Consider the following 13,066-nt stretch of genomic DNA (forward strand, 5'->3'; position numbering starts at 1 on the left):
CTTGCACATCGCAAGTTGTTAACAAGCCGACTGAACTAGGAAATGCTGCTCTTTGCTGTTCAAAATGGCGCCTTGGTTATGTGCTCCTGGTACCTGCCGAAGACAAGGAGTTCGTTCCGGTGCCGGGAGAGTTGTCGCAGAGCAGAAATGCAGTCACCCGTAGGCACTGCCCTGGGAGTGTCTGTCCCTGTGCTGGGCTCACGTTCACAGCGAACGGCTAGGGTGTCAGGGTTTCCTTCTCTGTTTCAAAATGACTTGATAAATCTCTTCAGGAAGCCAGTGGCTATGGAATGAGGAACAAAGTCTGGAGGCCTTGACCGTTAAGGATCAAGGGCCACCCCCTCCCTGGCAGCAAATGTGGTTCCCCTCCTGGTGTGAGCACTGACTGTGCTTGCAGGACAAACAGGCTCTTCTCCCATGGACTTGCCGTGCTGAGTGGCGGCTGTTTGTCCGGGCCCCTCCTTTCCAGCTGGGCTTGGCCGGGGGCGGGGGCACAGTCAGGTGCTGAGAAGGTGGAGGTCATCCTGCCCGGCTCCAGCTCCAGGGGGGTGCAGCACCTGCAAGGCCGCCCTCTCCAGTTCCCATGCCTCCCCCTCCCCTGTGGCCTGTCCCAGGGTGGTAACTGCTCCCTGGTGCTAGCTCTGGGTGTGGCACCCCTCTTATTGGTATCCCTACACCCTGTCCACTAAATTCTCCCCAAACTCCCCAGTTTCATGTGACATCTGCTTCCTGCCAGGACTTGACTGATATACATGATACTTCTTTTGGACATTTTGCATTTTAAATGATTGAAAAGCAGTGGTGAGGGGAGAGTTGCTCCCTGCTATCTACCTTCCCCCGTGCCCTTTCTCTGCATGCCCAGTCCCTGACCTGCCTGGGGTACAATCACCCCATCTCTCCTGGCTCCAAATGCAGCAAGTCCATCCAACCATTGATTGCTGAGCACCTCCAACTGCCGGGTGCTGCAGCACCATCTGGGGTACATCAGGCGACAGGTGCACAGTCAGGTGGACATGCACTGGATCATCCCCACGGAGCCCCGTGCTCCCACCAGCCCATGGTCAATGCACTATTCACCAGAAGGCCCAACTCCCTCCTCTCGCTTTGACTGGCCGGTTTGTTAGGCCACGCCCAGGTGAAGCTGCCCTTTCTGCAGACCCAGAGTCTCACTGGCCCCCTCCCTGCCCTCTTGGCCATCCTGCCTTGACAGAGGGTCTTTCTAGGCCCCGCTTAGGAATAAGAATTCCTTGACTGGCTGCTCCTGTCTGTGCAGGGCCTGTGGAGCCCCCATCACCGGTCTAGACTGTACTCCTCACCCACCCACCCCCAGTCTGGGCCTCTGGGTCCTTGTACCTCATTGTATTTGTAGGGGTTAGATTAATTTTATTTGGGGGGTTTGGTTAACTTTAGAGTGTTCTATTATTCTGCATGCTTAGTACACTGCATATTTCATCAGTTCTAGAACCTTTATCTTTCCATGTCTCTGAAATAAAATGTGGCCACAATTGACGGTGTATGGTAGTTTGCATGTTAGCGTTTTAGCAGTATGTAAAGCAATGTCTTAGCACCAGCACCTTAAATTCCCACATCCTATGTGCTTTCTCAAACACCTATTCCCCGGCTGAGAACCCTCTTCCAGACTCACACACCCTGCGTTTCACTTTGACTTTCTCTGATATTTTCAAATCCTTTCCCCACACGCCTAAAGGCCTGTCATCACTAGCTGCCCATTCTTTGGCAGGATGATGCTTTTATCACGACTGCTTTAATGAAGTCAAGCTCATTGATCTTGCGTCATGGCAAATTATTTTTGTTATTCTGCTCATTTTTGGTGCCGAACCTATTTAAGTTACTTTCTAGAAGGCCTGGCTGCCCCTACTCAGATATTTCTGGTTCAATAATGCCTGAAGGAGATTGCTTATCAGGGGGCTTTGTGAAAACAAGAGAATTTATTAAAAAGAACTTTTTAAAACCCTTTTGTTAAACTTTCTACAAATGTACTGAATAACTTGAGTTGTACACTCAAGCACGCACACTCAAGCACACACACACCTTTCCTGCACAGACTTAGACACGCGTGCTGTGTATATGCACATACAAACACACTTGGAGAGAGAAAGAGATGCCAAAGGGAAAGCCCTGGGTTAAGCTGAGAGGTTGAGCTGGGTTCGTTGAAGGCAAATGTACCCTCAGTGCAACGTGGGGTTAACCACCAGGAATAAGGAAGGGCTGGGGACAGGTTTGAGTCCTGGTCCATTCCCCGAGGTCTGGGTCTGGGTCATCCATCCTAGTCTTCTTTCCCAATGCCTCTTACCTGTAGCCCTGAAGACCCTCACACCAGAGCACCGCCCCATCCTCCCTGCTGGGCCCAGTCATGCTAGAGCAGGAGGTACCCGGCTTAAAGGTGAATGAGTCACGACGACCCAGCCACACACAGCCCTAGACCCTGCTGGTTCACCAGGGTGGACTTTCCACCCCCTCCCTTTCTGCCTATTGGCCTCCTTTCCCACCAGCGATGGGACCCAGTCCCTTCAGTAAGAAGGCAGCTGGCAGTCCCTAGGGGAGAGTTGGACCCCTGACCTCCAACTCCAAAGATGGCACCTTCTCAACTCATTTTAAAATCGCATGACTGTCTTTGACCTGATGGTGGTTATGATAACAAGGGTGAATCACAGGCACTCAGTGTTGGGACCAAGGGTGCTGTGCCCCTTCGAGGCCAAGGAAGCCCCATTAGAGAGGGGTACCTCCTTGGTACTCATCCCTGTGTCCAGGCCCCTCTCTGGAGCCCAGCTGCATCTTCCTCCCCTACCCAAGGCTGCAGCCCTGCTCAGCATCTCCCTGGCTGGACCAGGGACACCCTGCCTCACTGTCTACCTTTGCCCTTTGTGCCAGAGGGAGGGGAAGTCCAAGATGCCTCTGGATTTCTGGCTAGGCCAATGGGGAGATGACAGTGCCACTCTTCGAGACAGGGGATGCCAGGCAAGGAACTGGACAGGGAGGCTCGATAGGACACTGGGACCTGTTGGGTAAGGAGCTATAGGGTACAGCATTGATGAGAATGTAAGTCTTCTGCTGGGAGTTGTCCCATCCACCCTGCTGCCTGATAACCCCTCAGGGGGAACCAATAGGGGTGGGGCCTGGGGTGGGGTCTCAGCTAAGCAGAGCCTCAGTAAGAGGAGCTGACTGCCCCTGGACCTCCTGGAATTTCCTGCTGAAGTCACAGAACTGGAGGAAGAACTGGCCCCAGGGCATTTGAACAGCCCTGGGGAATTGTCATCTGGCTCCTCTGTCATCAGCAACAGAGATACAAATCAGGGAAGATTTTTGTGCTAACTCATCTTCTGGGCTTTGATAAAACAGAAGTATGATAAATGAAACAATATAGGAATAAAAGCCAAATAATTGCTAGAATAGATTTTACCTGAGTTTAAAAATAAGTGATTTTTTTCAGAGGGGTGGAGGGATAACTTCTCCGCCAAACACACACACACACACACACACACACACACACACACAGAGACAGAGAGAGAGAGAGAGAGAGAGAGAGAGAGAGAGAGACTAAAAAAACATTCTAAACTATTGAAAAGTTCTCTCAAGGTTGTGGGATTACAGGTGATTTCTATTTTTACCAAAAAAAAATCTGTATCTTCACACAGACAAGAGGGTGCTGAAGGCCTGGGGTGGAGGAGGAGGGGATAAGCTGGAGGGGGTCAATGGGGGAGGGGGGGAAGGGGACATATGTAATACTTTCAACAATAAAAAATTATTTTTAAAAATTCTGTATTTTCTAATTTTGCCATAATGAAAATATATTACTTGTATAATAAAACACTTTTTAAAATAAAAGGGGTTTTTTTTAACTAAAAGAAAAAATTTTTTCCAACTGTCCTATTTGTGCCTTTTGCAGACTGGCTCTTGGGGGCTGCTGGTCACAGGATGTGAGGGTGTGGGCGTGGCAGGCAGGCATGCCCAGGGCTTTTTCTGGATCGTGGTCGCCCCCTGGTCTCTGCTGCAGGTGGCCTCAGCCTCCTGGTCTCTGCTGCAGGTGGCCTTTGTGGTTGGGTGATGTCCCAGCCAGTCAACCATGCTTTTGTTTGGGGTTCTGTGCTCAGGCATCTGAAGGTGTCCCCATGAGGTTCTTCACCAAGCTGGACCAGCTCATCGAGTTCTACAAGAAGGAAAACATGGGTCTGGTCACCCACCTGCAGTATCCCGTGCCACTGGAGGAAGAGGACACCGGCGATGAGCCAGAGGAGGAGATAGGTAGGAAGGAACACCGGGCAGAGGTGGCGTGTTTCTCTCACTACAAGCGTTCATAGATGAGGTGGGTCTGATTATCAGGGGGAAGAGAGTGTGACACAGTGGTTAAGGACAAGTAAGGACACAGGCTCTGGAGCAAGATAGTCCTGGGTTGGGCTTCCTACTCTTCAGCCTCTTAGCAGTGTGACCTTGGGTGAATTACTTAACCTCTCTGAACCACAAACTTCTCTTAAAGAGACAGTAAAAATAATATCTACCTCTCAGGGTGTCATCAAATGAGTCACTAAACATAGAGCCCAGAGCCTAGTACATAGTAAGTGCTCAATAAATGCAGGTGCCATCATCATCAAAATAATTAGCTGCATTTCACTGGGAAAAAAGTGAAGGAGGGGAAATCCTTGCTGCTAACTGGAAAGGAAAGAAAGGTGTTTCTTTTTGTCATCATTAAAATAAAATAAAATGTGCAGACCCTTAAAAGCATGGGTGAATCTGCCCTGCCCTGTAAGCCGCAGAGGGACAGACAGAACAGAACAAGACCTGGCAGAGAAGGCCCTGCAGTTGGCAGCACATCTGGGTGGCATCCTTCTCTTCTGTTCCCCCTAAAAGTTTACTTCCTAAAAGAAAACCCTGAGATACTGAATTGAACCCTTCAATTTAGAAGGTCAGGGCTCTTTCTAAATTCCAGGGCCTGGAAACAACCAGGCCCCCCAGGGTAGCCCCCAAGGGAGGGCAGATTAGAGCAGAGATGCTGAGGTCCCTGGCTGTCTCCCCTCCTGTCCCTGGCAGGCTGCTGCCAGCCATGTACTAGACACCCTTCTCATCCCACTGCCATGGGCTGGCTTGTGGGTCCCCACCCACCTTCTTCCCTGCTTCCTGGCGACCCACTTTGAGTGGCTACACAGCTCACCCACTGTCTCTGAGGGTGAACTCTCAAGGCGGCCTTATCAGCTCAGTGGAGAGGGCAGGGCCAGGCAAAGGGTTTCCAAAAGACCACAGCCGTGGAGGCTGAGGGGGACCTGGGCAGGCCACGTCTCTTCTCCCTCCCTCAGCCCAGTAAGAGGTGCCCTCAGTTGTTCAGAGTTGACCTGTCCACGTGTGAGTGCAGGGTCACTCACCAGGGCTGTGCCACAGCAAATGTCCCCCAGACGTCCCCCAGATGTGCTTGCCCTTGGCCTTGGCACTGAGCGACCATCCTGCAGAAATGCCCTCCACACGAGTGTCCTCACTTGCCTTGCAGCCCCAGCCCAGCTTTTCTGCCCCTCTGGGGGTGGCCATCTGGGAAAGTCCCGAGACCTGTCAGAGCCAGAAGGAGAACCAGTGTCTGCCAACTGCAGGCTTTACTTCCCCAAATGAAGCCCAGGTCTCAAGGCGCTGCAGTCCCCGTGGGGCTCATAACAGATTCAACCCTCTAAACAGCCAGAGAGCCCTGCGGGAGAGAAAGTGAGGGCTGATCCTTCCAAGAGGTGGCTCTGTGGCCAAGGCCGTGGGGCAGCCATTTGGTGTGCGGAGAGGCTCAGGCAGAGGTCCTGGATGCAGGGGCTCAGGACCCTCGCCCATGTGCGGTGTGGAGGGTGGAAGTCCTCCTAAAGGTGAATGGGCAGGAGTTTCACTTCCCAGGCCAGTTCAAGTCATTTGTGTCATATTTCAGTTCCCTTGTGAAGGAAGACCCCTCAGTTGCTTTGTTTTATTTATTTATTTATTTATTTATTTATTTATTTATTTATTTATCTCTGAGGGCCTGGGGTTCAGGGGAGAAGGAGGGCAGAGGCTGGAGAGAAAGCAGAGAAAGGGGGCAAGGTAGGAGAGGGATGAGCTGGTGTCGGCCTGCCTGCTCCCCACCCTGCTCCTCCTGTTCTGGGAATGGGTCCTCTCTCTGCCTGGTTCAGGGCCTGCTTCAGCCTGGAAAGCTGGCCATTCTGCTGAGCTGCCTAGGGCTGCGGGCTCCACCTGCCCAAAGCCAGGCGCTCTGCCTGGCATGGCCATTGGACTCCAAATGTCAAGTGTTTGCTGGGTGCCTCAATGGGACAAACCATGCTAGGCCCCCCTAGCCAAAGACCACTAAGACTAGACCCCTGGCCTCAGTGGGCTCCCCGTCCAGTCAGGGAGGCAGTGAGGGGATGGGGATGACAGGGGCAGTGTGGGCACAGATGGGTTTTGCATTTGGGTGCAGTGGCCTGCGAGGTCACTGCTCAGAGGACATAGTGCATCAGCTACGTGGCCCTCTCTGTAGGCGAGTGATCCAGAGAGAAGCTAAAGCTTAATCCGAATGACATTTCTGCTCTTCTCTTGGGTAGAAGGTGTTCCATCTCCACCTGAACTGCCACCGAGAAACATCCCTTTATCTGCCGGGCCATGTGAGGCCAAGGAGGTGCCCCTCTTGAGTGAGAATCTGAGAGCCACCGAGGTCAGCCGGCCATGCCTCTCTGAGACCTTGTTTCAACGACTACAGAGCATGGACACCAGTGGGTGAGTCTCTACCTGGTGGGTCCCCCCAGAGGCCAGCCTCAGAGCCACAGCCTCCAGGCAGCCCCGTCAGAACTCACTCCTGGAGGTACCCCTTCCACCCCAGGACAGGTGGTTGTAGAGCCCACTGGCCCGCCAGAGGGCATGGTGTGTCTGAGGGAGCCCAGCTCACCTGGTGGCTCTACTGCATGGGCACTGGTGGCCTTACTCAGAGGCTCCGTCGCACAGCCCAGCAGTGTGGCGGGAGCTGGCTCTGGAATGACATATATCTGCTGACGTCGGTGTGGTCCAGACTTTAGGGACCTGTGCTGAGACTCCCTTACTGGGACTTGCCATAAACTACACCCAGCATCTTTCCATCACACTGCCTCTAGAACAGTGGTGGCGAACCTATGACACGCGTGTCAGAGGTGACATGTGAACTCATTTTTTTGGTTGCTTTTTCTTTGTTAAATGGCATTTAAATATATAAAATAAATATCAAAAATATAAGTCTTTGTTCTACTATGGTTGCAAATGTCAAAAAATTTCTATATGTGACACGGCACCAGAGTTAAGTTAGAGTTTTTCAAAATGCTGACACGCCGAGCTCAAAAGGTTCGCCATCACTGCCCGAGAACAGTGGTCGGCGAACTCTTTAGTCAACAGAGCCAAATATCAACAGTACAACGATTGAAATTTCTTTTGAGAGCCAAATTTTTTAAACTTAAACTACATAGGTAGGTACATTGTTATTAACTTAATTAGGGTACTCCTAAGGCTTAGGAAGAGCCACACTCAAGGGGCCAATGAGCCGCATGTGGCTCGCAAGCCGCAGTTTGCCGACCACGGGTCTAGAACCACCCCATCTACTGAGTGAGATGGCCCAAGAGAAGGAGCTGCCTGCCCTGCAGCCTGGACCAGCCGCACAGCCTTTCCTGCTCCGGGCCCCGCTCAAAGGGGGCCCCCTTCCTTGTCAACAGTAAATGGGTGAGAGCAATAGTTCCATGTGTGGTACGGACTGTGAGGTCTGCACAGCATGGCGCTCCTTCCTTTGTGATGGAGGGTGTGAGATGCTTTCATTCCAATACTCTAAGTCTTACTTGCTCTGATCCAGGGTTCTCAGCATACTGGCTGGTCCACAATGATGAGGTGCGGGGCTCCTTTGCCCTGTGGTCCCTCTCTTAGCAGGCCCAGCACTTGCAAATCAGAGGCCCTGACTTCCAGGCCCTGGGAACGGCTTCAATAGGAAGGAAGCTCCATGAGGATCTTGTCCCCAGTGCCCAGCATGTTGCCTCGTGTATGAATTAGTTCGTACCAGTAACTTCCCTGCATTAATAATTTAGAAACATTTTTGTTTCTTTGTGAGAAAAGGGGCCCCCAAAGAATATCCCAGGGGCAGGCTGCTGCAACATCTCCAACTTGAAAGATCAACTTGAGCTGCTGAGGCTGCTCACTTACCACCCAATCTGACAAAATACAAAGGAAATGCCTGCAGGTACATACGAGCCCCCGGTTGCTAAGATACCTGGTGTTTCCTGTTTCCACCCCGACACATCCCCTGATTCTTCTCCAGGCCCACCATGCTCTGCACACTCTGAGTTACCTGTACTTTTTATCAACGGGCTACACATCCAATGCTTTGAATATGTTCATACATTATCCTGATTATCCTGATATATGCATCTAAATAACAAATGCTTATTAAAATATTTCATGCAGAGCCCATTGTTGATTTCCTTGAGTTTGCATTTCTCTCCAGGTTTAGATGCCAAATGCAGTGACTTCCTTGAGGAAATAGGCAAGGAGCCCAGTGGTGCCACCATCTCCCCAATCTTCCCGCCTCTCCCACATCTACTGACTCCATCTCCTCTCCAGTGCCTCCTCTCTAGGGACAGGTGTTCTCTAGGGCCCAGTGGAGCAGGACAGTGTATGCAGCGGAGCCTCTGGGCAGCCTCCTGAGGAGCCTGGGGGCGGCCTAGGGCTTGTGAGCAGGGGGAGGCATGCTCTCTCTGGTTTTGCTTCTCAGTTAACATGCGGCAGTAGAACCTTCCTAAAACTTCTGCGCGGAGCTGGGGATGAGTACATGGCGCATGGTGGAGGGACCTTGGTGACACAGTGCTGGCCCTCTCTTCTCTTCTGGGTCATGGAAAGCTGACATTCTTCCTTGTGTTTGGAAGTTAATCAATTTTGCTGGTAAAATAGCTCTGTACACAGAGGACTGCCTTTAGGTTATTGTTAATTATAAGACGACCTGCACAGTCTTATGTGCAAGTGAATTAGATCTAATCAGTTAGGTGTTGGTTAACATAAGACCGCTGAGTAAAATTAACCTCTGAACAGCAGTTTCCATCTTACGTCAACACGTTTCTAACGACAAACATTTGAACAAATATCGCTTCCTATAGCAAGGCTTCTTGGTCTCCAAGTTGTAAATCAGTAGTCATTAGAATGACTAAAAATACACATCTTAATATATATGGAGATCTTTATGATGTCAAGACTCAGAACAAGTATAGATTAAACTTAAATGTTCTGACAACTGGTATGTAAATAGTTGCTGATTTCTCAAACTAGAGAAGTAGCTAGTTCACTTCTCTCTAATCTTAAGAGCAACAACTTTTCATTCTTTCAAGGATCCTCAAAAGAAGCCCCAAAAACCTGTGACCTCCAGTTTGAATTTGATTACCTGTCAAGGCTGGAACAAAGACTTTTAAGGCTTGCAATAATTTTCTTTTCACACGGGTATATCACCATCCTTGAATCTCAGCTTCCTCGTTTGTGAAACAGGAATAATAATACCTGCCTCATAACATTGATTTGGGGATTAAAGGGCAAAATGAGCATAAAGTGCTTAGCAGAGTGACTGGGGTGTTAGACTCAGGAAATATTTGCTGTTATTAATGTTTAATTATAGGAGCCAAGATTCAAAAGTTATCTAGAGCCCTGTCTGGTGTAGCTAAGTGGTTAGAGCATCGGCCCATGCATTGCAGGGTCCCAGGTTTGATGCCCAGTCAAGAACACATTGCAGATTCAATCCCCAGCCCTAGTCAGGGCACGTGTGGGAGGCAACCAATCAATGTGTCTCTGTCACATCGATGTTCCTCTCTCTCTCTCTCTCTCTCTCCCTTTCCCTCTCTCCCTCCTCCCGCTCCCTCCCTTCCACTCTCTCTAAAAAAATCAATAGAAAAAAATATCCTTGGGTGAGGATTAACAACAACAAAAAAGTTATCTGGGAAAAAAAGGTGCTGGGACATAGAGTAAAGGTGTGATCAGATATGGCCTGGGCTCTCCTCTGCTGGGCCGTGGTGTTCAATGAGCAAGTCTGACCTGCAGTCCATGAAGGGGCTGGACCAGAACTGGGAGGGAGGCCCAGGGCAGGGCACCTGGGCTGTCACTACCACATTCCCAGCCCCATCTCTCATCACAGAGACTTCATTTCCCACGGAGCCTAGAATGACTTGGAACTTCCCAACACCGGGCTCCAGGTGGCCGTTGGCTGTGAATTTGCAGTTGGCATGTGAGCTGGAACCACTTGCCATCACTCAGCCCTCAGATTCCACGCTTAGGAGTAGATGAAGTAGTGAAACAACTCCACAGGACAGTCTCCAAACTGTTTTATCTTCTTTTTAGAGGATAAACATTTCTGAGCATCACTACCTTCCAAGTGCTGGCTTGGGCAAAAGCCTTTATGGGTAGGTTACCAGACCCCCTCCCTTGCCCAACCCTTTAATCTTGCTACAACCTATTTTTCTAGCCCTGGTGAGCCCCAGGAAACCAAACAGATGGAGATGATCCCCTGAAGGACCTTGTCTCAGCAGGAGACTCAGAATGCAGATTTCTTCTCCTTTTTGCTGGTGTCTGTGGCCAGGGGAACAGGACAAGCATGTTTTTATTTGTGTGTGTTTTTTCCCTCAGGCTTCCAGAAGAGCATCTGAAAGCCATCCAGGATTATTTAAGCACTCAGCTCACCCTGGATGCTGATTTTGTGAAGACGGGCTCCAGCAGTCTCCCTCATCTGAGGAAACTGACCGTGCTGCTGTGCAAGGAACTCTATGGGTAACAAGCCGGTGGGGCAGAGGGCGGGGTCCTGGGCAAGAGAGTCAGCTATTAGGGTGACCCAGGGCTCCCCTGGCTGCTCAAATACCTCTGCTGTACTAGGAATAATCAGACAATTGGTGGGGCTTAGAAATCTTCATGGTTGTTTCAGGTTTGTTTGTATGGTATTTGAATTGTAGTGCCTTTTTTTTTTTTTTAAACTGAAGTTCCTTGGAGGCCAGTTGCTATGGGAAGTGGTGGGCAGGAGGTTCTCCATTGGAGATATTTTTCCATTTGATGCTGTTGTTATCATTCATTTATCACCAAGGAAAACATATACACATGATACTCTCTTTTTAACAAACAATTTCATGATGACTAGTAACAAGCTTTTTTTTCTGCTCTAATGGAAATCCCACTCTTTGCTCCTTCCTTGTCCAGAAGAAAATATACCTTTAAGTCTCTCCACTAAGCTTCTCCAATATCTTCAGCACATGGGCAATGTTCCCCGGCAGCGGATTGCTACCTGGATCTGGGTCATTCAAGGTCATAGAATTAATCACATGCCTCTACTTCAAAAAGGATCCAAGACCTTGTTTTCCCCCAAATTTTTGAGTGCCGGTGATCCTAAAACTAAGAACCCAGCAGTTTACTGAGCAGCTAGATATGAATACACTCAAAGCAAAAGTGTTCATCCTGTACTCCCAGAACACAATATGATGAAAACAGAAATAACTAACAGAGCTAGCCATAACCACTCAACCATCTAAACCTTTTTAGATGGTTTCCTAAATCACAGCTGAGTTTAGGAAGAAACTGGCACAGTGATAGGCCACCTGGTGTAGGTGAGGGAGACTGAGTGCAGCAGGTCCACAAAAGACCCGTAAAAAACATAACTTTTAAAAAGGTGAGAGACCACCCTGGCTGGTGTGGCTTCATTGGTTGAGTGTCATCCCATGCACCCAAAGTTCACCAGTTTGAATCCTAGTGGGGACACATGCCTGGGTTACGGGCTCAATACTCAGTTGGGGGCGGCTGATCAATATTTCTCTATCACATAGATGTTTCTCTCTCTCATTCTAGCTCTCTCTAAAAATCAATAAAGACATATTTTAAAAAATAAAAGAGTGAGAGACCAATTTAAAATGAGCAAGTAATTGCTCACTAGTAAATACTGATGATAAAGTGTTGACTAAGGTAAGCAAAAACATTTTACCAAGGAAAAGATGAAAAATGGAACAGTAAGAAATTACAGATCACTTTATAATGAAATCCAGCCCACCGAGGATGAAAATAGCAGAATGGAAAACAACAACATCTAGATTAAATAAAAAGCAAAGCAATATATGAAGTTTATACCAAAATTCCCAATAGAAAACTAAAAAAGGACATCAACAGTTTGTACAAAGAGAAGTACAGTTGCAACCAACCTTGTAAAAAAAATACTTAATGACATTAGAAATTAAAGATATGTCAATCAATTCACCAGCATTGAAATGCAGCGCTGAGAGAGAGAAAAGAAAAGTAATTGAAGGAATTCGGACAGCACATCTGGCTTGGACAATGCTGATGACCTTATAGTTGATACTATTACTCAAAGGCTTAGAAATATTGACCAAGCGCTGTAATCTCTGGTTATCCTTAAATTGCAATTGAGAATAAGAAAGGAAAAGCTATATGAACAAAGCTGTTCAGAGAAGCCTTTATTTATGATCCCCAAGATCTTAAAATAATCTAAATATCTACAACAATTTGGGCACATTTAGCCCATAGATTATTTGGAAACCACTAGAATGTCAAATTTGTAAAAACATTAACAGTTTTTGGTGAAGTAAGTGAAAAGTAGAACTCAAAATTGTCTGCCCACCATGCTGACAACAATTGAGAAAGATGAGAAGGGAAGGAAGAATCCATAAAGCTCTAGTATTGGCTCATCAAGGATCAGGCCAAGGAAAGTCTCTCTGGGCATCCATCTGAGCTTGGAGGACGGGACTTGAACCAGGAAGCACAGATTTCCAGCACAGGGAGCCCTGGGGCACATATTTAAAATGCAGATTCCGGACCAAATCAGGTTGGGACCCAGAAATTTGCATTTTTAACACAGGTATATGTGTGTGACTGTGTGTGTGTGTGTGTGTGTGTGTGTGTGTGTGTGTGTGTGATTCTTAGTAACAGTAAATGTTGGAACCATGGGTTACTAAATGATTTCAAAGTAGTTTTGAGATTCTAGATCAAAATTTTCTACAGGCCTTGTATGACTAAGCACAGGTAAATCAGGTCTACAAATCACAACTCCAGTTTGGTCCGCCGCTGGGTGTGGGATGGG

The 13,066-nt window shown here is 48.6% G+C and overlaps 1 protein-coding gene across 1 annotated transcript in view; it reads left to right on the forward strand.

Moving 5' to 3' along the window:
• INPP5D (inositol polyphosphate-5-phosphatase D) overlaps positions 1-13,066 on the forward strand; it is a 94,678-nt gene that overhangs the window by 38,063 nt on the left and 43,549 nt on the right. Inside the window, exons 3-5 of the mRNA XM_081095252.1 lie at positions 4,113-4,263; positions 6,555-6,726; positions 10,621-10,761. Coding sequence (XP_080951378.1) covers positions 4,113-4,263; positions 6,555-6,726; positions 10,621-10,761 — 464 coding nt within the window. The remainder of the gene's footprint in view (positions 1-4,112; positions 4,264-6,554; positions 6,727-10,620; positions 10,762-13,066) is intronic.

The sequence above is a fragment of the Myotis nattereri genome, assembly GCF_964212035.1.
Source record: "Myotis nattereri genome assembly, chromosome: 7".
Lineage (NCBI taxonomy): Eukaryota > Metazoa > Chordata > Mammalia > Chiroptera > Vespertilionidae > Myotis > Myotis nattereri.